General features: G+C 37.5%; 1 protein-coding gene across 2 annotated transcripts; it reads left to right on the top strand.

Moving 5' to 3' along the window:
• The first annotated feature begins 464 nt into the window (after positions 1-464).
• On the top strand, positions 465-7,239 carry lysmd4 (LysM, putative peptidoglycan-binding, domain containing 4). Of its 2 annotated transcripts, XM_047383513.1 has the most exons (4): positions 495-545; positions 4,254-4,344; positions 4,574-4,836; positions 4,919-7,239. In XM_047383513.1, exons 3-4 carry the CDS (start codon positions 4,588-4,590, stop codon positions 5,444-5,446), a joined length of 777 nt encoding a protein of 258 aa, XP_047239469.1. In that variant the 5' UTR covers positions 495-545; positions 4,254-4,344; positions 4,574-4,587; the 3' UTR covers positions 5,447-7,239. The 2 variants fall into 2 exon arrangements, with proteins under 2 accessions (XP_047239477.1, XP_047239469.1); XM_047383521.1 differs by lacking the exon at positions 4,254-4,344 and having other exon boundaries at positions 465-545.
• Positions 7,240-15,263: the final 8,024 nt, after the last annotated feature.

Raw genomic sequence — 15,263 nt, 5'->3', positions numbered from 1 at the left:
TCCAAAAATCTGTTTTGCAGAAGAGGAAAATATTATGTAAGGATTTTTAATACAGAAAAGCCTGATGACTGAAGAGTACGTCCACATGCAGTACAGTATATGCATTCAATACTTCAAGGCTCTTGTGTGAATTTCTGCATCAATGTGACATTGCGTTCAGGTGATCTCATTATTATGTATTTATTGTAATATTGCTTGGTTGAGTTTTATATTACCCGTTTCACCCCAGGCACAGTGGCGTTCAGCTATTGTGATTGGGCTGCAGGAATCAGATGCAAAACCACATATATTATAAAATTGTTAGTACAAACACAGGTAAATTTTTCGGTGCAATTTAATGTGCAGGAAAGTATACTAGATGTAGAATTGGCTAGTAGTTTACACTTGGAGACCAGGAGGTGGCAACATGGCGCATTTCCCCGATGTGACAATCTTGTATAGTGCAACGAAAAAGTGGGCTAACCAATAGCAACAGCGGCTAATTGTGGCAAAGATAACAAGACGAACTGGGAAGGAGCGATTTGCTACTGTTTCCAAAGCACAAGGTAATGAGATGTAAAAACCGCAGTCTGGATTTAATGAGTGGGTTAGAGTGTATTATTTAACTAGTACATTTCCTTCTGGATTGAAACGAGTGGTCAAGCTGTATTTGTGGCCGAAATAACCAGGTTGATGTGGCAGAAAGTTCATCTACACATGCTGGGTGGCTAAAACTGTTAGCCAGAGTTGGTGCTGCATTCAAGTGCTCTATTTAAGGCCCGGGAATTTCTCTATTATCGATGTGACTCTTGTTGTCGCTTCATTTTTATTACATATTAGCGCCACAAGGATCAGGGTGCACGGTTTAAAATACAAATTACGAGACAATCCGCCTTTATATAGTTGTAATTATATAATATAAATTATCTTTTCGAGGGTAAATGTGGTAGGCCCAGCGTGTACGAATAACATTGAAAGTCCACAGGTTACTTGCTGAATTTCATTATTTGCTGGTGCGTTTAAAGTAACAGATTTTTTATGTGTTGGTGCTGTAATAGGAAGTGAAAAAGGTGTGGTTATTGTTTGATTTACCCAAATAATTGAAAATCTCAAGCAAAAATGATCAAAACAGTGGTATTTCAAAACAAACGATTTAATTTGAGAGAGAGAGAGCATCATAAGAACTTAACCAAGATCATGCGTGTAAGTAAAACCTGTGATGTTTGCATAGTTTAAAAGTTGAAATTCTGGCTTAATATGGAAAAAATAGAACCCAACATCGCAAAAAACACCATTATTTAAAAGTTTGATTTTGTCATGTAATTTTGAGCAAATGAACTTAAAGTCAATTCAAGTTTATTTATATAGCGCTTTTCAGCAACAAGGCACTCAAGGCGCTGTACATAAGGAAAAACATTACAATGATACAGAAAATCAAATAGAGGTAATTAAAAAAATAAAGAGAATAGAATGATGAATAAGAAAATGAAAGGAAAGTTGGACTGAAAACTTAACTAATAATGTTTAGATGACACATTCAAAGGCCATCCTAAACAAAGACGTTTTTAATCTTGATTTGAAGCAACTTAGGGTTTCTGCGCTTTTACAGTTTTCTGGGAGTTTTTTCCAGATTAGTGCAGCATAAGAACTAAACGCTGCTTCTCCATGTTTGGTTCTGGTTTTGGGTATGCAGAGTAGATTTGAGCCAGAAGACCTGAGAGGTCCGGGTGGTTGATACACTGACTAATGTATTTTGGTGCTAAGTTAGTGATTTATAGACTGAACAGAAGTATTTTAAAGTCTATTCTTTGAGCTACAGGGAGCCAGTGTAGGGACTTTAGAACCAGGGTGATGTGCTCCACTTTCTTAGTTCTAGTGAGGACGCGGGCAGCAGCGTTCTGGATCAACTGCAGCTGTCTGATCGACTTTTTAGGCAGACCTGTGAAGACACCGTTGCTGTAATCAATTCTACTAAAGATGAACGCATGAATTAGTTTTTCAAGGTCCTGCTGAGACATTAGTCCTTTAATCCTGGAGATGTTCTTTAGGTGATAGAAGGCCAACCTTGTTTCTGTCTTTATGTGCCTCTGAAGGTTCAGGTCTGAGTCCATCACTACACCCAGATTTCGAGCCTGACTGGTTGTTTCTAGCTTTATTAACTGAAGCTGTGTGCTAACTTTTAAATACTTCCTTTTGTCCAAAGATTATAACTTCAGTTTTGTTTTGATTCAGCTGAAGAAAATGTAGGCCCATCCATGCATTGATTTGTTCTAAGCATTTACCCAGCGCTTGAATGGGTTCATAGTCACCTGGTGACATCGTAACATATAGCTGTGTGTCGTCTGCATAATTATGATAATTTACGTTGTTGTTTATTAAAATCCGAGTTAGGGGGAGCATGTAGATATTGAATAGGAGGGGCCCTAAGATGGATCCTTGGGGAACGCCACATGTGATTTTTGAGGTCTCTGATGTAAAGTTACCTACTGACACAAAAAAGTCCCTGTCCTTCAAGTAGGATTTAAACCAATTGAGTGCTGTACCAGAAAGGCCGACCCAGATATCCAGGCGCTCTAATAAAATAGAGTGATCAACAGTGTGAATGCTGCACTAATGTCCAATAATACCAGCACTGTGGTTCTTCCACAGTCTGCATTTATACAGATGTCACTGAACACCTTAAAGGTTAATTGACATAGAAATGAGTTCTAATTTTTGGTGGAGTCTAGATGTTGCACAGCCAAATTAAGCATGCTCTTGATATTTTCTTGCAAACTGTATCTTGCAAAAACTCATGAGGTCAATCAGACAGCTTGGTTAGATCATAGCTGCAGCAAAAAGCCAGAGCTACGTTGTTAACATGAGAAAATAATATAAAGCAAATAAAAAATTGTTTTGGAGGCAGGCTATTTACCGATTAAGTTATTGGATCAAAAGCAGCAGCCACAGAGTCACTCCTAGTAATATTTCTATTTTTAGGATGTAAAACCATAGTTTATTACAAGCAGTTATAATCTAGAAACAATTGGGTTGCACCACATTTAAAAAAAAAATTTCCTAAATGCTATTACAATAAATTTCATATAAAACAGGGAAATAATCCTTATTTCTGACGGTAACTTGACAGTTAATTAAGATTAAAAAATATTTTTAACAGCTTTGATTATAATTACTATGTCTATGACATCTATTCTTACTTTGATTGTGATTCACTGACATGCATGTGAAGAACAACAGAAAATGGTCTGGGTGTTGAAAGTGACTGTTTAAAAACAGATTCAGCTCTTTAATGCACTCATTAAAAGTGAAAGTTGAAGACATTTAAGTGAAATAATTTTAAACTTGTCAGCTAAAACATAAGTTTCTATCTGTTAGTTTTTTTAACAGACATACACAGTGGTAGAAGACCAAAGCAGAATATGGAACGAGCACCTGCTGAATTTAGTAAACATTTTTAAGTAAAGTACAAATGTTGTGCTAAATATTTATTTATTTTTTCCCTGTTCAGCTCTTAGAATAGCACAGGGCATCTAACAAGGGTGTTTCAAGTGGTTAATTAGCCAGGCTTTGTTTGCTAGCCTGCAGTCAACTGCTATACAAACAAGCCCGCTCTGCCCTGCCAAATCTACTTTTCAAGATGGGTGTCGCTTCTTTAGTTAATATGCTAGGACTTTCCCAACATCCTGCTTTCTTTCAGGTGAACAAGAGAAAGGTGTGGTATCAAACAGTAGCACGGCAAAACCGGCAAGGGAGGGGTAGCATGAAGAAAGTCTGATCCACACATCTGAAAAAATGTTTTAGAACTTTCTCTGACATCTGATTAAAGGGACCGAACCATAGGAAAAGTATAATGGCAATTGTAGACTTTTTATATCCACTGTACGCTGGACTTGTTGCAAGGCTCGCCTGAAGAGTCTACTTATGGCTAAATAATGTAAAGACCTATCTGTTTTATAAATAGATTCCAGGGATCTTTCACTGCTAAAGTTTTCTTTAGACATCCACCAGGCTTACTTATTCATTTCTCTATTTTTTCCCTTAAAATGTACAGTCTTGCTAACATGGCCAATCATGTGCCCCTCTTTTCGTAATGGATTTGTTTTAGTTTTATTATCCTCAGGAAGCCTTGATTAACCTGAATTTATGGCTACACCCTTTATTTAGGAACAGCTTCCAAATAGAAATCAAACATTTATTGTTGTGCAGCACAGTTGTGATTATTATGGTGAAAATATGCTATTAGCATCAGTTGAAATTTGAATTTTATTTTGGAGGATCAAGTTCAGACCTCTCCGATGTGTTTTATGATGATCCACTGCAGGGATTGAACTCCTCTCTTTGGGAAAACACTTCAGAAGGTGAAAGGTTAGTTGGAACACAGAGATGTGAAAATAAACTGACTTGAATCCGATCTGTGGTATTTCAAGATGAGCCAGGGATGTGGGGTTATTACAGATAAGTTACCTTACACATTTTTTTGTACCAGATTACCCAAAATCACTAAGAGGAATTAGTCGAAAATATAAAAATACAAATGCTTACTTTTGGAGTCGGTAGTAAGCGTGCTGTAATGATTCAGGTTGTTTATTTACAGGTTGATGTGCCGTCATGTGGAGGGGGGAACAAGGCCCGCAGGCTTTTCAGGCCCCTGTTGATGTTCACGCCAGTGCAGATGGACAGGTGTACATGTTCAAGAGGAGGACAAATGAGTCTGCTGGATCCTCAGATGATGAGGAGCTCAGTGTTGTGGAGGCAAGGCAGATGAAGCAAGACAACCTGAGGAACGTCCATCTGCTTGAGCGTGAGGTTTTAGTTGGCGATAACCTCAACAAGCTTGCACTGCAATATGGCTGCAAGGTAAAATAAGAAAAACGGAAACGGTTGTAGCTTTCTTTATTTTAAAAAAAGAGGGTTTATCATGTCTTATTTCTGTCCACAGGTTGCAGATATAAAGCAGGTAAACAATCTTATGCAAGAGCAAGATTTGTTTGCGCTGAAATTAATCAAGATACCAGTTCAGAAACACAGCTTTTTGACAGAAACATTCTCAGAACAAAGTGATCTTCAAAAAGAAGTGCCTCGTTCCTCTCCTTCACCAGTTGAGCCACGCCTGCAGGAAGCCACAGACTTTCTAATGGAAGTAGACAATGATATTGAGAAACTAATCCAGACCACACCTGAACATGAAGAAGATTTCTCTGAGAACGGAAAGAGATGGAAAAGGTGCGGTTTTGGACGACGACACGTGGCAAGTCATGGGGCGGACTGGGGAATCCAGTGGTGGAACGCCTTAATAGCCATGCTGTTAATAGGGATTGTCCTGCCGTTATTTTATTTAATTTACTTTAAAACTAAGGACAACGGAGTAGTTTCCTCAACTGTTTCTCAGTCAACCATCTCCTCTTCTAACACAACAGAGACGTACATTGGTACAAAAGGAGCGGAGCAATTTCATGATCCTGGATAGAGCCGGCGAAAAAAAATCTAGAAACATTTATTTATACTAAGTTTTGGTGTGAGAGCTTGGTGAAAATCTAACTGAAGCCAAAGTGCTAAACGTTTTCGCTTAAGGAAAACCTGTGTCTGAATACTAGCAGTAAACTTTAATTAAATTAATTCAATAAAACGTTGATTCGTTAACAATATGTTTAACCCCTTGCAGATTTCTTCTGTTTCAGCTTTTTAACTAATTTTTCAGATGTCAGAAAAAAAGACTTATCAGCAAATATGAAATATGCTTTTCAAATTATTCCATTTGCTAAAGGAAAAAGCTTTCCAAACCAACTTGGCCCTATGTGAAAACAGGATTGACCCTAAACTTAGTAACTGGTTATGTCACCTTTGGTGGGAACTGCCATCAAGCAGTTACAAGAATGTTCATGTTAGTTTTTTTATAATCGCTGTGGAGGAAATTTGTTCAACTCTTCTGTACAGAATTAGTTTTTAAAGAATTCAGGTTTTTTGAGCCATTCAGAGTTGGACTTGCTAGTGCGCTTTGAATAATTGTCCAAGTGTGCTTGAGGTTAATGTCCTGAGCTGATGGCAGACATTCTCCTTCAGGATCTTCTAGTGTAGAGCATAATTTATGATTCCATCAGTAATGGCAAAGCGTTCAGATCCTGAAGCAGCAGAGCCACCCCCCACAGAACATCATACCACCACCAAAATAGCTCTGTAACCCTTTCCGGATTTTTACAGATCTATGCTGTCATGATGAACCTTATCTGTTAATAAGGTCTTTACATCAACACATGAGGTGGTGCTCTCTGAGATCCTTTAGTCTACCTTATGTTGTCGGACAGTTTCTACTTGAGGTATTTCTTCATTCTACAGGTCGGGCAGTAATCAGGCCTTGGTGTGGCTTGTAAAATTGAGCCAAAACAAATATTGATAACAGGAACCTTGTTATTTAATGAAGGGAAGAAGTTATATTTTCACATAGCTGGTTTTTATATATTTTTTCCCTTTGTAAATGAAAACATTTTTTATAAGACCTTTTTTTTTTAAATCAGGTTATCATTGACATTAGGATTGTTTTAACAGTTTGCAATATATGGGTGTGACACAAAAGCAAAAACAATACATTTGTATTGGGTCAATCATGAAGCTTGATGCAGATGCATTAACTCTAAAAATTAATTTTAAATCCTTCTTACAGCTTTATAACATAATTACGAACAGGTCTTCTTATCTCAGGTGAAATGTTTAGGTCTGTTTCCCTACAGTAAGATATGAACCTTTTTTTGTCAAGTACAATAAAACTTGCTGCTGTTTTGTTCAGTTGTCAGACCCACGCAAGGCTGAACTATAAAAAAATGTTGTTTGTTTGTGCTCATTATTTAGTTGCCATCATGCACCTCATAACTTATTTGTCCATAGCCTGATGGTGCTTGAAGTGTGCTTGTTTACAGTAACAAAGTGGTGCTATATACTTCTACTTGTATCTTTACCTTATACCCTACTACATTTAAATCATGTAGTACTACATGTGAAAGGGTATCTTTTTTAAATGTGGCTGAAGACGTCTTTATGTGCTTTTTGTTGAATTTAAACAGGCTGAACAAAATCCACAATGAACAGGAGTTTAGTTTCCCTGTTTGGTTCACATTTTGAGGTCTGCAGTGTTTTAATGTGAGAACGCTGTAAAAATTAGGTTGACATCTTTAAATATGTCAACTTGTAAGCAAATTGGAAAACTGACTTGTGTGAAAGTATTTTTTGTTTTCTGCATGATCCATATTAAATTCATACTGAAAGTGGGATTGTCTATGAAATGTTCTCTGACATGGCATTATATCAGAGAAACTGGCCACTCTCACAATGTCTGCTGTGTTAACAAAATCATTCAAAATAAAAATGATTTAATTCCTTTTATTGCAAACAGAAAAGTAACAATTTCTACCACTGCTAAACATTAATTAAAATAATGTTGTATTATTAATAATGTTGTACAACTATTATTCAGGAATAAGCAAAGGAACAGCCAAACCATCTGAAAAACAGCAGTAGTATTTGTTTTAAAAACAGTCCCCAACTTTTTTTTGTTTTATTAAAATTGACTTGGTCTTCCCTAAAATAAGCTTTGTTGGGTTCAGTAAATTACTAAATAGTATTACTGTGACAACCCTGACAAATGTAACAAGATTTTTTTTTTAATGCGTGCAATTATTAGGCAAGTACAGTGGGGAGAACAAGTATTTGATACATCGCCAATTTTGCAGGTTTTCCCACTTGCAAAGCATGTAGAAGTTAGTTTTTATCATAGGTACTCTTCAACTGTGAGTGACTGAATCTAAAACAAAAATCCTGAAAATTACATTGTGTGATTTTTAAGTAATTAATTTACATTTTATTGCATAAATATTTGATCACCTACCAACCAGTAAGAATCCTGGCTCTCACAGGCCTGTTAGTTCTTCTCTAAGAAGCCCTCTTGTTCTCCACTCATTACCTGTATTACCTGCACCTGTTTGAACTCGTTATCTGTATATAAGACACCTGTCCACACAATCAAACAAACTCCAACCTCTTCACAATTTCTCCTATTCTGCTAGGTTAAAATGTTTTTAAGATTTTGAAATGATCCATAATTAATTATTTCATTAGTAGTTATTCATTTCATTTTGGGATTATATACTTCAAAAGCATTTGTGTATTTTTCTGCTTACAATATTAAAGTACAGGCTCCAGACCTTGAATTACGCTGCTGCTTGAATCTAGAAATATGTTATCTAGTGTTTTGGAATTGTCTTGCCTTTGAAATGTAAATACAGTACAGTTCAAAAAATTAGAAAATTGTGAAAAGGTTTTTTTTTTTCCACAATAACTGCAGCATTGAGAGGAATGTCAAGAACAATCCATTCAAGAATTTGGGGGAGCTTCACAAGGAATAGACCGAGGCTGGAGGCAGTGCATCAAGAGCCACTGCACACCTACGAATACTACACATGGGCTATAAATGTGGCATTCCACACTTTAGGCCTCTCCTTAACCAGAGACAATGCCAGAAGCCTCTTACCTGGGCTGAGGAGATAAAGAACTGGATTTGCTCAGTGGTCCAAAGTCCTCTTTTCAGATGATGTTTGCATTTAATTTGGAAATCAGTCTGGAGTCTGGAGGAAAAGTGGAGAGGCACAGAATCCACATTACTTGTGTGTGTTCTATCCCCATTCCTCTTCTCTCTGTACACGAATGACTGCACCTCATCGGACTCGTTCGTGAAACTCCTTAAGTTTCCAGAGGACACTACTGTCATTGGACTGATCCAGGACGGTGATGAGTCTGCATACAGACAGCAGGTGGATCGGCTGGTCCACTGGTGCGGTCAGAACTACCTTGAACTGAACCCACTCAAGACTGTGGAAATGGTGGTGGACTTTCGGAGAACACCACCCCCATACACCCCCCTCACCATCCTCAACAACACTGTATCGGCCGTGGACCACTTCAGGTTCTTAGGAACCACCATCTCTGAGGACCTGAGATGGTCTTCACACATTAACACTGTTCGAAAGAAGGCCCAGCAGAGACTGTACTTCCTGAGGCAACTCAAGAAGTTCAACCTTCCACAGGAGCTGCTGGTCATCTTCTACACTGCCATCATTCAGTCTGTCCTGTCTTCATCCATCTCAGTGTGGTTTGGTTCATCCACAAAACAGGACAGGTCCAGACTGCAATGAATAATCAGGAATGCAGAGAGAATAATTAGGGCTGACCTTCCCTCCATCCAGGACTTATACAGGTCTAGGGTCAGGAAAAGAGCTGCTAAAATCTCTGCCGACCCCACACACCCTGCACATAAACTGTTTAGTTTTACCTTCAGGCCGCCGCTACAGAGCACTGTTCACTAAAACCAGCCGCCACAGAGACAGTTTCTTCCCCCAGGCTGTTTCTCTGTTGAACATTTAATAGAGTACAAAACAACAGCATACAGATGTTGCAAATGCACCTTTTTTGTTAGATATGTGTATATTGTACATTGTAAATTGTAAATTTGTATATTCTGTAATGCAAAAACAGAACAAAAGAGCAAAGTGTACCGGAGTCAAATTCCTTGTTTGTATGTACGAACTTGGCAATAAAGCTGATTCTGATTACTTCAAATCCAGTGTGACGTTTCCACAGTCAGGGATGATTTGGGGATCAATTAGTGTGATTACCAATATAGCTTATTTTTTGATTATACTTGCAAATAGTTCAAATATAATCATTCAATTTCAATTGAAGTATTGTGATTCTCAAATTTGATATATATTTTATATTTAGATCAAATGTTTTCCTCTTAATTATACAAGATTAAGGAACTGAATTTTCCCTTGAAGATTATACGAATAATGAACTAGCCTTCACAGTTGCTTGTTGCTCATTTGGAAAACAAAACATGTCAGCACTAGATTTACAATGAAGATAACTTAAATGAAACAAAAACATTTCTTTGGTTTATAATGGGAAAGCAAAACTTGCTACACATAGATTGTTAGTTGTTTTAGTATTTTCAAAGGATGAAGAAAGTTAGGCAAGCTGAAACATGAGATTGTATGTTAAATTTCCTTTGAGCTTCTGAATATGCATGTTCGAGTGTACTACAAACAGAAGCACAAGTGAGGGGGAAAACAAGCTTCTAAGGCTGAAGAAGAAACGTTGGAATTTGCTGTTCAGCTGCTGAGAATGCCTTTTATTATTCCTTGACCTCAGAACCCCATTTCATAACGTCAGCTCACAAACTCTGCTCTGATCTAGCTCCAGGCCACAGAGCCCTGGAACCCAGCCAGCTACCAGGATGAACTGCTGCTGCTGATATACTTTTAATAGAGGAGAATTTTGATTGTGAATTTGAGGTGAACATAAACAAATGTATCGTATCAAAGTTCACACTTTGTGGCCGGCTGGATTTCAGAGGGTTGGAAGCTGGGGTTGAATCCAGAACATTTTTTTAGACTCCTTTACAAAGGTGGGGGTTGGAGTGGAGCGGGCTCTCCTCTTTAACAAAGCACATCCATATAGTCCAGGGGGAGGGTAAATAGAGTGAAAAGATTCCGTGACCAAACCCAAGCTCTGCAGCTTTAAGAAGTTTGCACACTTGAGCAGCTGGCAGCAGGCCACTTGGCCAACATAAACACTCCTAATCCTTTTTCCAAGGAGCTTTCAACACTCATCTTTCTGGCACATCGGCCATTGACCCCCTCTCTCGGTCCTTCTCTGACATTCTTGACTAAATGAACTTGCACAAAGCCGTCACGTGGAAGCGCTGTCGCACAAAAAATGGCTGAGTTGCTGGGTTTATGGTGTTGATCATTATTCACTGCTAAGGTATGTGCCTTCCTTTGATTTTCCCATGAAGTGAAACAGGTCTCAGTTTTCACTCTTTCTAAGGAGGAATGAGGGCTTAGTTTCATGGTGTCACGTTGACTTGAAACCAACAGAGGCATGTGGTGTTTATGATGGCAAACTTTTATATGCTCTTAATTTGTCACCTCCGGAAAATTTTAAATAAAAGCACCTTTAAACAAAAATAGCAGTTCTTTTTCTATTCCTTTCTCCACTGATCCACACCCTAAAGTGTATTTAGAAAATAATAAAGTCAAGAATAAATAGGATTGTTGTTATATTAGCGTAAATGTAGTCGGGATATACTGTGTGTAAAGCTCTAAGGGCTGTCTCTGTGGGGGCAGGGAGATCAAGGGTTTTGATTTCCAGTGCTCCCGAGGGATTTGGCAGACACAGGGTAATTTGTAGTGAAGTTTCCAGCACAGTTTGTTTTGCAGGTGGCTGAGAACACAAGCAGGGCGTGGTGGGGAATGAGAGAAGCAAATTGCTGTCTGTGGGATGTGAAAATGTACATTGTTGCACAGCAGTGGGTTTAGTGTTGTGCAGGTATGAGCTGTGCTCAGGGCTGGCCTACTCAAAGATGATTATTATATTTTTTGGCTAAAGTTTATTTGCCTTCACAAGATAATTCAACGTGCTTTACAGGAAAATAAAGTAGTAGAGATTATGTTTAATATTTAAATACATATTTAAGACAGTTAAATAGATAAAACTATCTGATAACATAATTGTTAAGCTTTATGGGAAAGCTACATTAAACAATCATGTTTTTAGTCCCCACAGTTTTTGAACATCTCAGGTTTTCAGGGAGTTTGTTCCACAGATAAGGAGCACAGAAACCAGCTGCTGCTGCCTGCCGCTGTTTAGTTCTGGTCCTGGGAAAACGGAGTAAACTGGTCTCTGGTGAGCTGAGGAGTATACATGGTTCATACTTGACTAGCAAATCAAAACCATTTAGTGTCTTATATCAAAATTCTAAAATGTTTCCTTTTAAAAACAGGTAGCCAGTGTGGTGATTTAAGGACAGGCGTGATATGAATTTTTCCTTTTGATCATTAAGTTAGTATTAGATGTAGTAGTGCTCCAGAATCAGAGCTAGGGGGTACAAATAGAGTATATTAAATAAAAGTGGCCTGAGAATGGAGCCTTGAGGAACCTCCCAAATATGATCTTTGGTCGCTTAGATTTATCGGCCTAATGAAACAAAGTACTCCTGGTATGCCAAAGCAAAATCTATTCTGCACAGAACGTGAAAATTCAAACCATTTTTTCAGTCTATCCATGAGAATCCTATGATGAACAGTGACAAACATAGCACTGGGATCTAGTCATACCAACAAATAAGTTTTAGATGCATTGCTATCAAGATGCATGTAATTTAAAACCTTTTGAAGACATTATTCTGTTTTGCTTTTTTTTTTTTTTTTTTTTGCTCTATATATTAAAAGATGACAAAAAAGTAGTCCAAAAGAAGACAGTCTCTGTTTGACACAGGATTGAATAGGAAAAAAAGGTGGAAAAACATCATCATAGATCAGCATGACTATGTAGCTGAATGTTCCTGCAAAGAGAAATTTCAGTCTCCCAGATTTGGTGGTGTGGATTTAATTAAAAATACTTCAAATCACTTTGAATTTCTAGCCAGAATTTCATTGTAGGAATCTACTCCAGATGCAGCGGCGTCACTAGAAGAACACACAAGACGTTGAGAACTGAGCTAAGACACCTTGATTTGCTTATCTCTTGTCTCACAGAATGAAAACCAAACTAATCCACCACAGAAAAAAAAAAAAAATGATAATCACCCTCAGCCAGAATGTAGTTTGTTGAAGCAGTGGGTCACTTGAATGTAGATGCTGAATATATTGCACACATGCTGAATGTTATTCATGGACTAACTGTGCAGCTGGCTGGAGAATGTGATGTTCTGTCAGTAATGTTCCTGTAGGAGGGGGTCGTGGTTGTTTTTTTTTTTTTTTTTTCTCCCCCAACAGTGGAGGAACCGATTGTGCAGCACCTGTTGTAGATTCCTCTTAGCGCTTCAGGGTCTTTGGTGAAGGAATGGTCCTACTGAAGCAGCACATACAGACTAAAGGAAAAGTCTAAAGTTACATCAGTTTTCATTATTTCAGTCTATGTTAGCCTTGAGAAACGTATGAGCCCACGCCTAGTATTATTCTTTTAGGCCTACTATGGTATTCATAGACCCATTAAACATAGTTACCTGGTCCCATAATAATATTTTTTTATTGGAAGAAGATGAGCGGGGTAACAAAGGTCACTAAATGGTGCAATTTCGCAAACACTTTTAAAAAAGGAAAAGCAAATTATAGTTTTGGAGTTTTGTTTTTTCTATTGTTGCTTATTTCAGATAAATATTTTACAATGGAAACAGTAAAACGATCTAGATTACAACAAATATCCTTTCCAGACAAAAACGCAAAGTTACATTACAAAGATAAGGATGATGTGTATTTCAAACGTGACAATGCACATTACAGAATATGCCAGAATTAGCCATGAAGGCTAGTTTTCATCTGTAGTCTCCCAGGGTACCACAGAGAATACAATGAATATAAATACAATACAATACAAATCGGCAAAATTTTTCCATCACAAAATTAGCTAATTTTAAAATAAGAATACATCTGATCAAATGAAAAAATATATCAGGTAGCATTAAAAAAAGATTAAAAAAAACAAAACATGAAACACACTAACAACAAATCATTACAATACATTGCAATATATTAAAATGCAACAGAAATAGGATTTCCATAATCAATGGCAGCGCATTTTATTGTCCAGGAGCCATAATACTAAACCATTGAAGAATGATATAAAAACCCATATGTTCTTATATTTTCTGGTATTTTATTCCAGTCAAGGGAGATTTCACTGAAATTGAGTTCTGACCAAAAATAGAGCAAGTATATTAATACCAAATACATACCAAATTCACAATATAAAGTACAGCAGGATCCCCTCTCAAGTAGCTCTGGTGGTCCTGTCAGGTGGCACCTCCTCCTTTCAAGGAAAGGATTATAAAGACTAGACAGAGATTTGCAAACGTGATCATATTCTCCCAACTCAACAGTACAGCATTTCTACAGACGACAGGGTCCATTTATTAGCCTGTTCCCAGCTTGTTAAACAGTAAGTTATGTGAGAAAAAAATCATACCATTTATGAATATGTTTGCAGCAGAGTTAGACATACAGTGTCTTGTATGCCAAAAATTTGCAATGTTAAACCTAAGTGTTCTCGTTATATTCTTAATATGAGGTCTGAATCATAAAATTGTATGAAATAATCATGGTAGATTTCTTTGTGATTGCTTTCAATCTCTCTCTGTTGTTTGGAATGTTTAATATAGTCTTCAATAACAAAATGATGATGCACACAGGTATTCATAAAACTGTGTCATTTCATTCATTTAATAATAAAATAGTTTTTATTAAATATCACGCATAAATGTTAAAAGTGTCAAGGTTTGTGTAGCGAAGGACCCTGGAATGCAGACTAGCAGGCAGCATGATGGTAAGTGGAAAAAGATTTAATTAATAAAAAACAAAAACTCACTCACAGATGAGGCAGGAACAAAACAATAAACGGGCAGGCGAGACAGGCATGGCATGATCCAAAAAGCAAGACTTGAGCATGATTTGAAAATGTTTCCGCGATGAGTAACTGAACAGGTGTGTATATATGGAGCGTGAACCAGGTGGACCAAGGAGACAGATTAGCTTGGTGCAGGTGAACCGAATAAACCGAGCAAAACAGAACTTCAAAGATACAAACAAATAGAAATCTAACTAGAAAAACATGAAGCCAAAGCAAAACCAGAAGCCCAAACAACCCCAAATCATAACAAAAAGTCCACTGGAAAATAATAGAAATGCACATTGGAATCAATTTTTTTTGTTGTTTTTTTATACCCAACTCACCTTCAGTGACCACATGATCAAACGCAAATCAGAAAGAGGGCTGGATTTTGTATATTATGCTGATCTGAGTGATTTTAATCCTGTAGCACAAAGAGCTTTATTCTGAGTTATGGAGGAGGCACAGTTGCCATGAAATATTCAGCTCTGAACGTAGCCCAAGACTGCTCTTTTCCCACCTCATTTCAACTGATATGTGGTGATTCCCGTTTCTAGTTTACCTATGAGAAACTCCAGCTCCAGTTTGGTTTATGTCAAGAATAATGAGACTTTTACTTTGAAAAAAAAGAAGATAATCTTGCTTTTGCAGAGCTGATTTTTTGGTCTTCCCTCACAATTCAAATGATGGTTATAGTTTAACTGTCTATGTTTTTTTTGTATCTGATGCTACTAGAATCTGCTCGTTATAGTAGCAAAGGACAACATAAAGCACCTTGAAGAATGGAAGAATCCACTGAGACAAGCATGGATGAAGGGGAGATAATGGGTTGGACATGCTATTCGGAATCACTG

Source organism: Girardinichthys multiradiatus, chromosome 2 (genome assembly GCF_021462225.1).
Source record: "Girardinichthys multiradiatus isolate DD_20200921_A chromosome 2, DD_fGirMul_XY1, whole genome shotgun sequence".
NCBI lineage: Eukaryota > Metazoa > Chordata > Actinopteri > Cyprinodontiformes > Goodeidae > Girardinichthys > Girardinichthys multiradiatus.
Note: the sequence above shows the minus strand (reverse complement) of the source record. Positions and strands in the feature narration are given on the sequence as shown.

Excerpts from the sequence above, each read along its gene's own strand:
- lysmd4 (XM_047383521.1), top strand. The coding sequence starts at position 4,588 with ATGTGGAGGGGGGAACAAGGCCCGCAGGCTTTTCAGGCCCCTGTTGAT. Across the intron at positions 4,837-4,918 it reads CACTGCAATATGGCTGCAAG|GTTGCAGATATAAAGCAGGT; the intron begins GTAAAATAAGAA and ends TTCTGTCCACAG.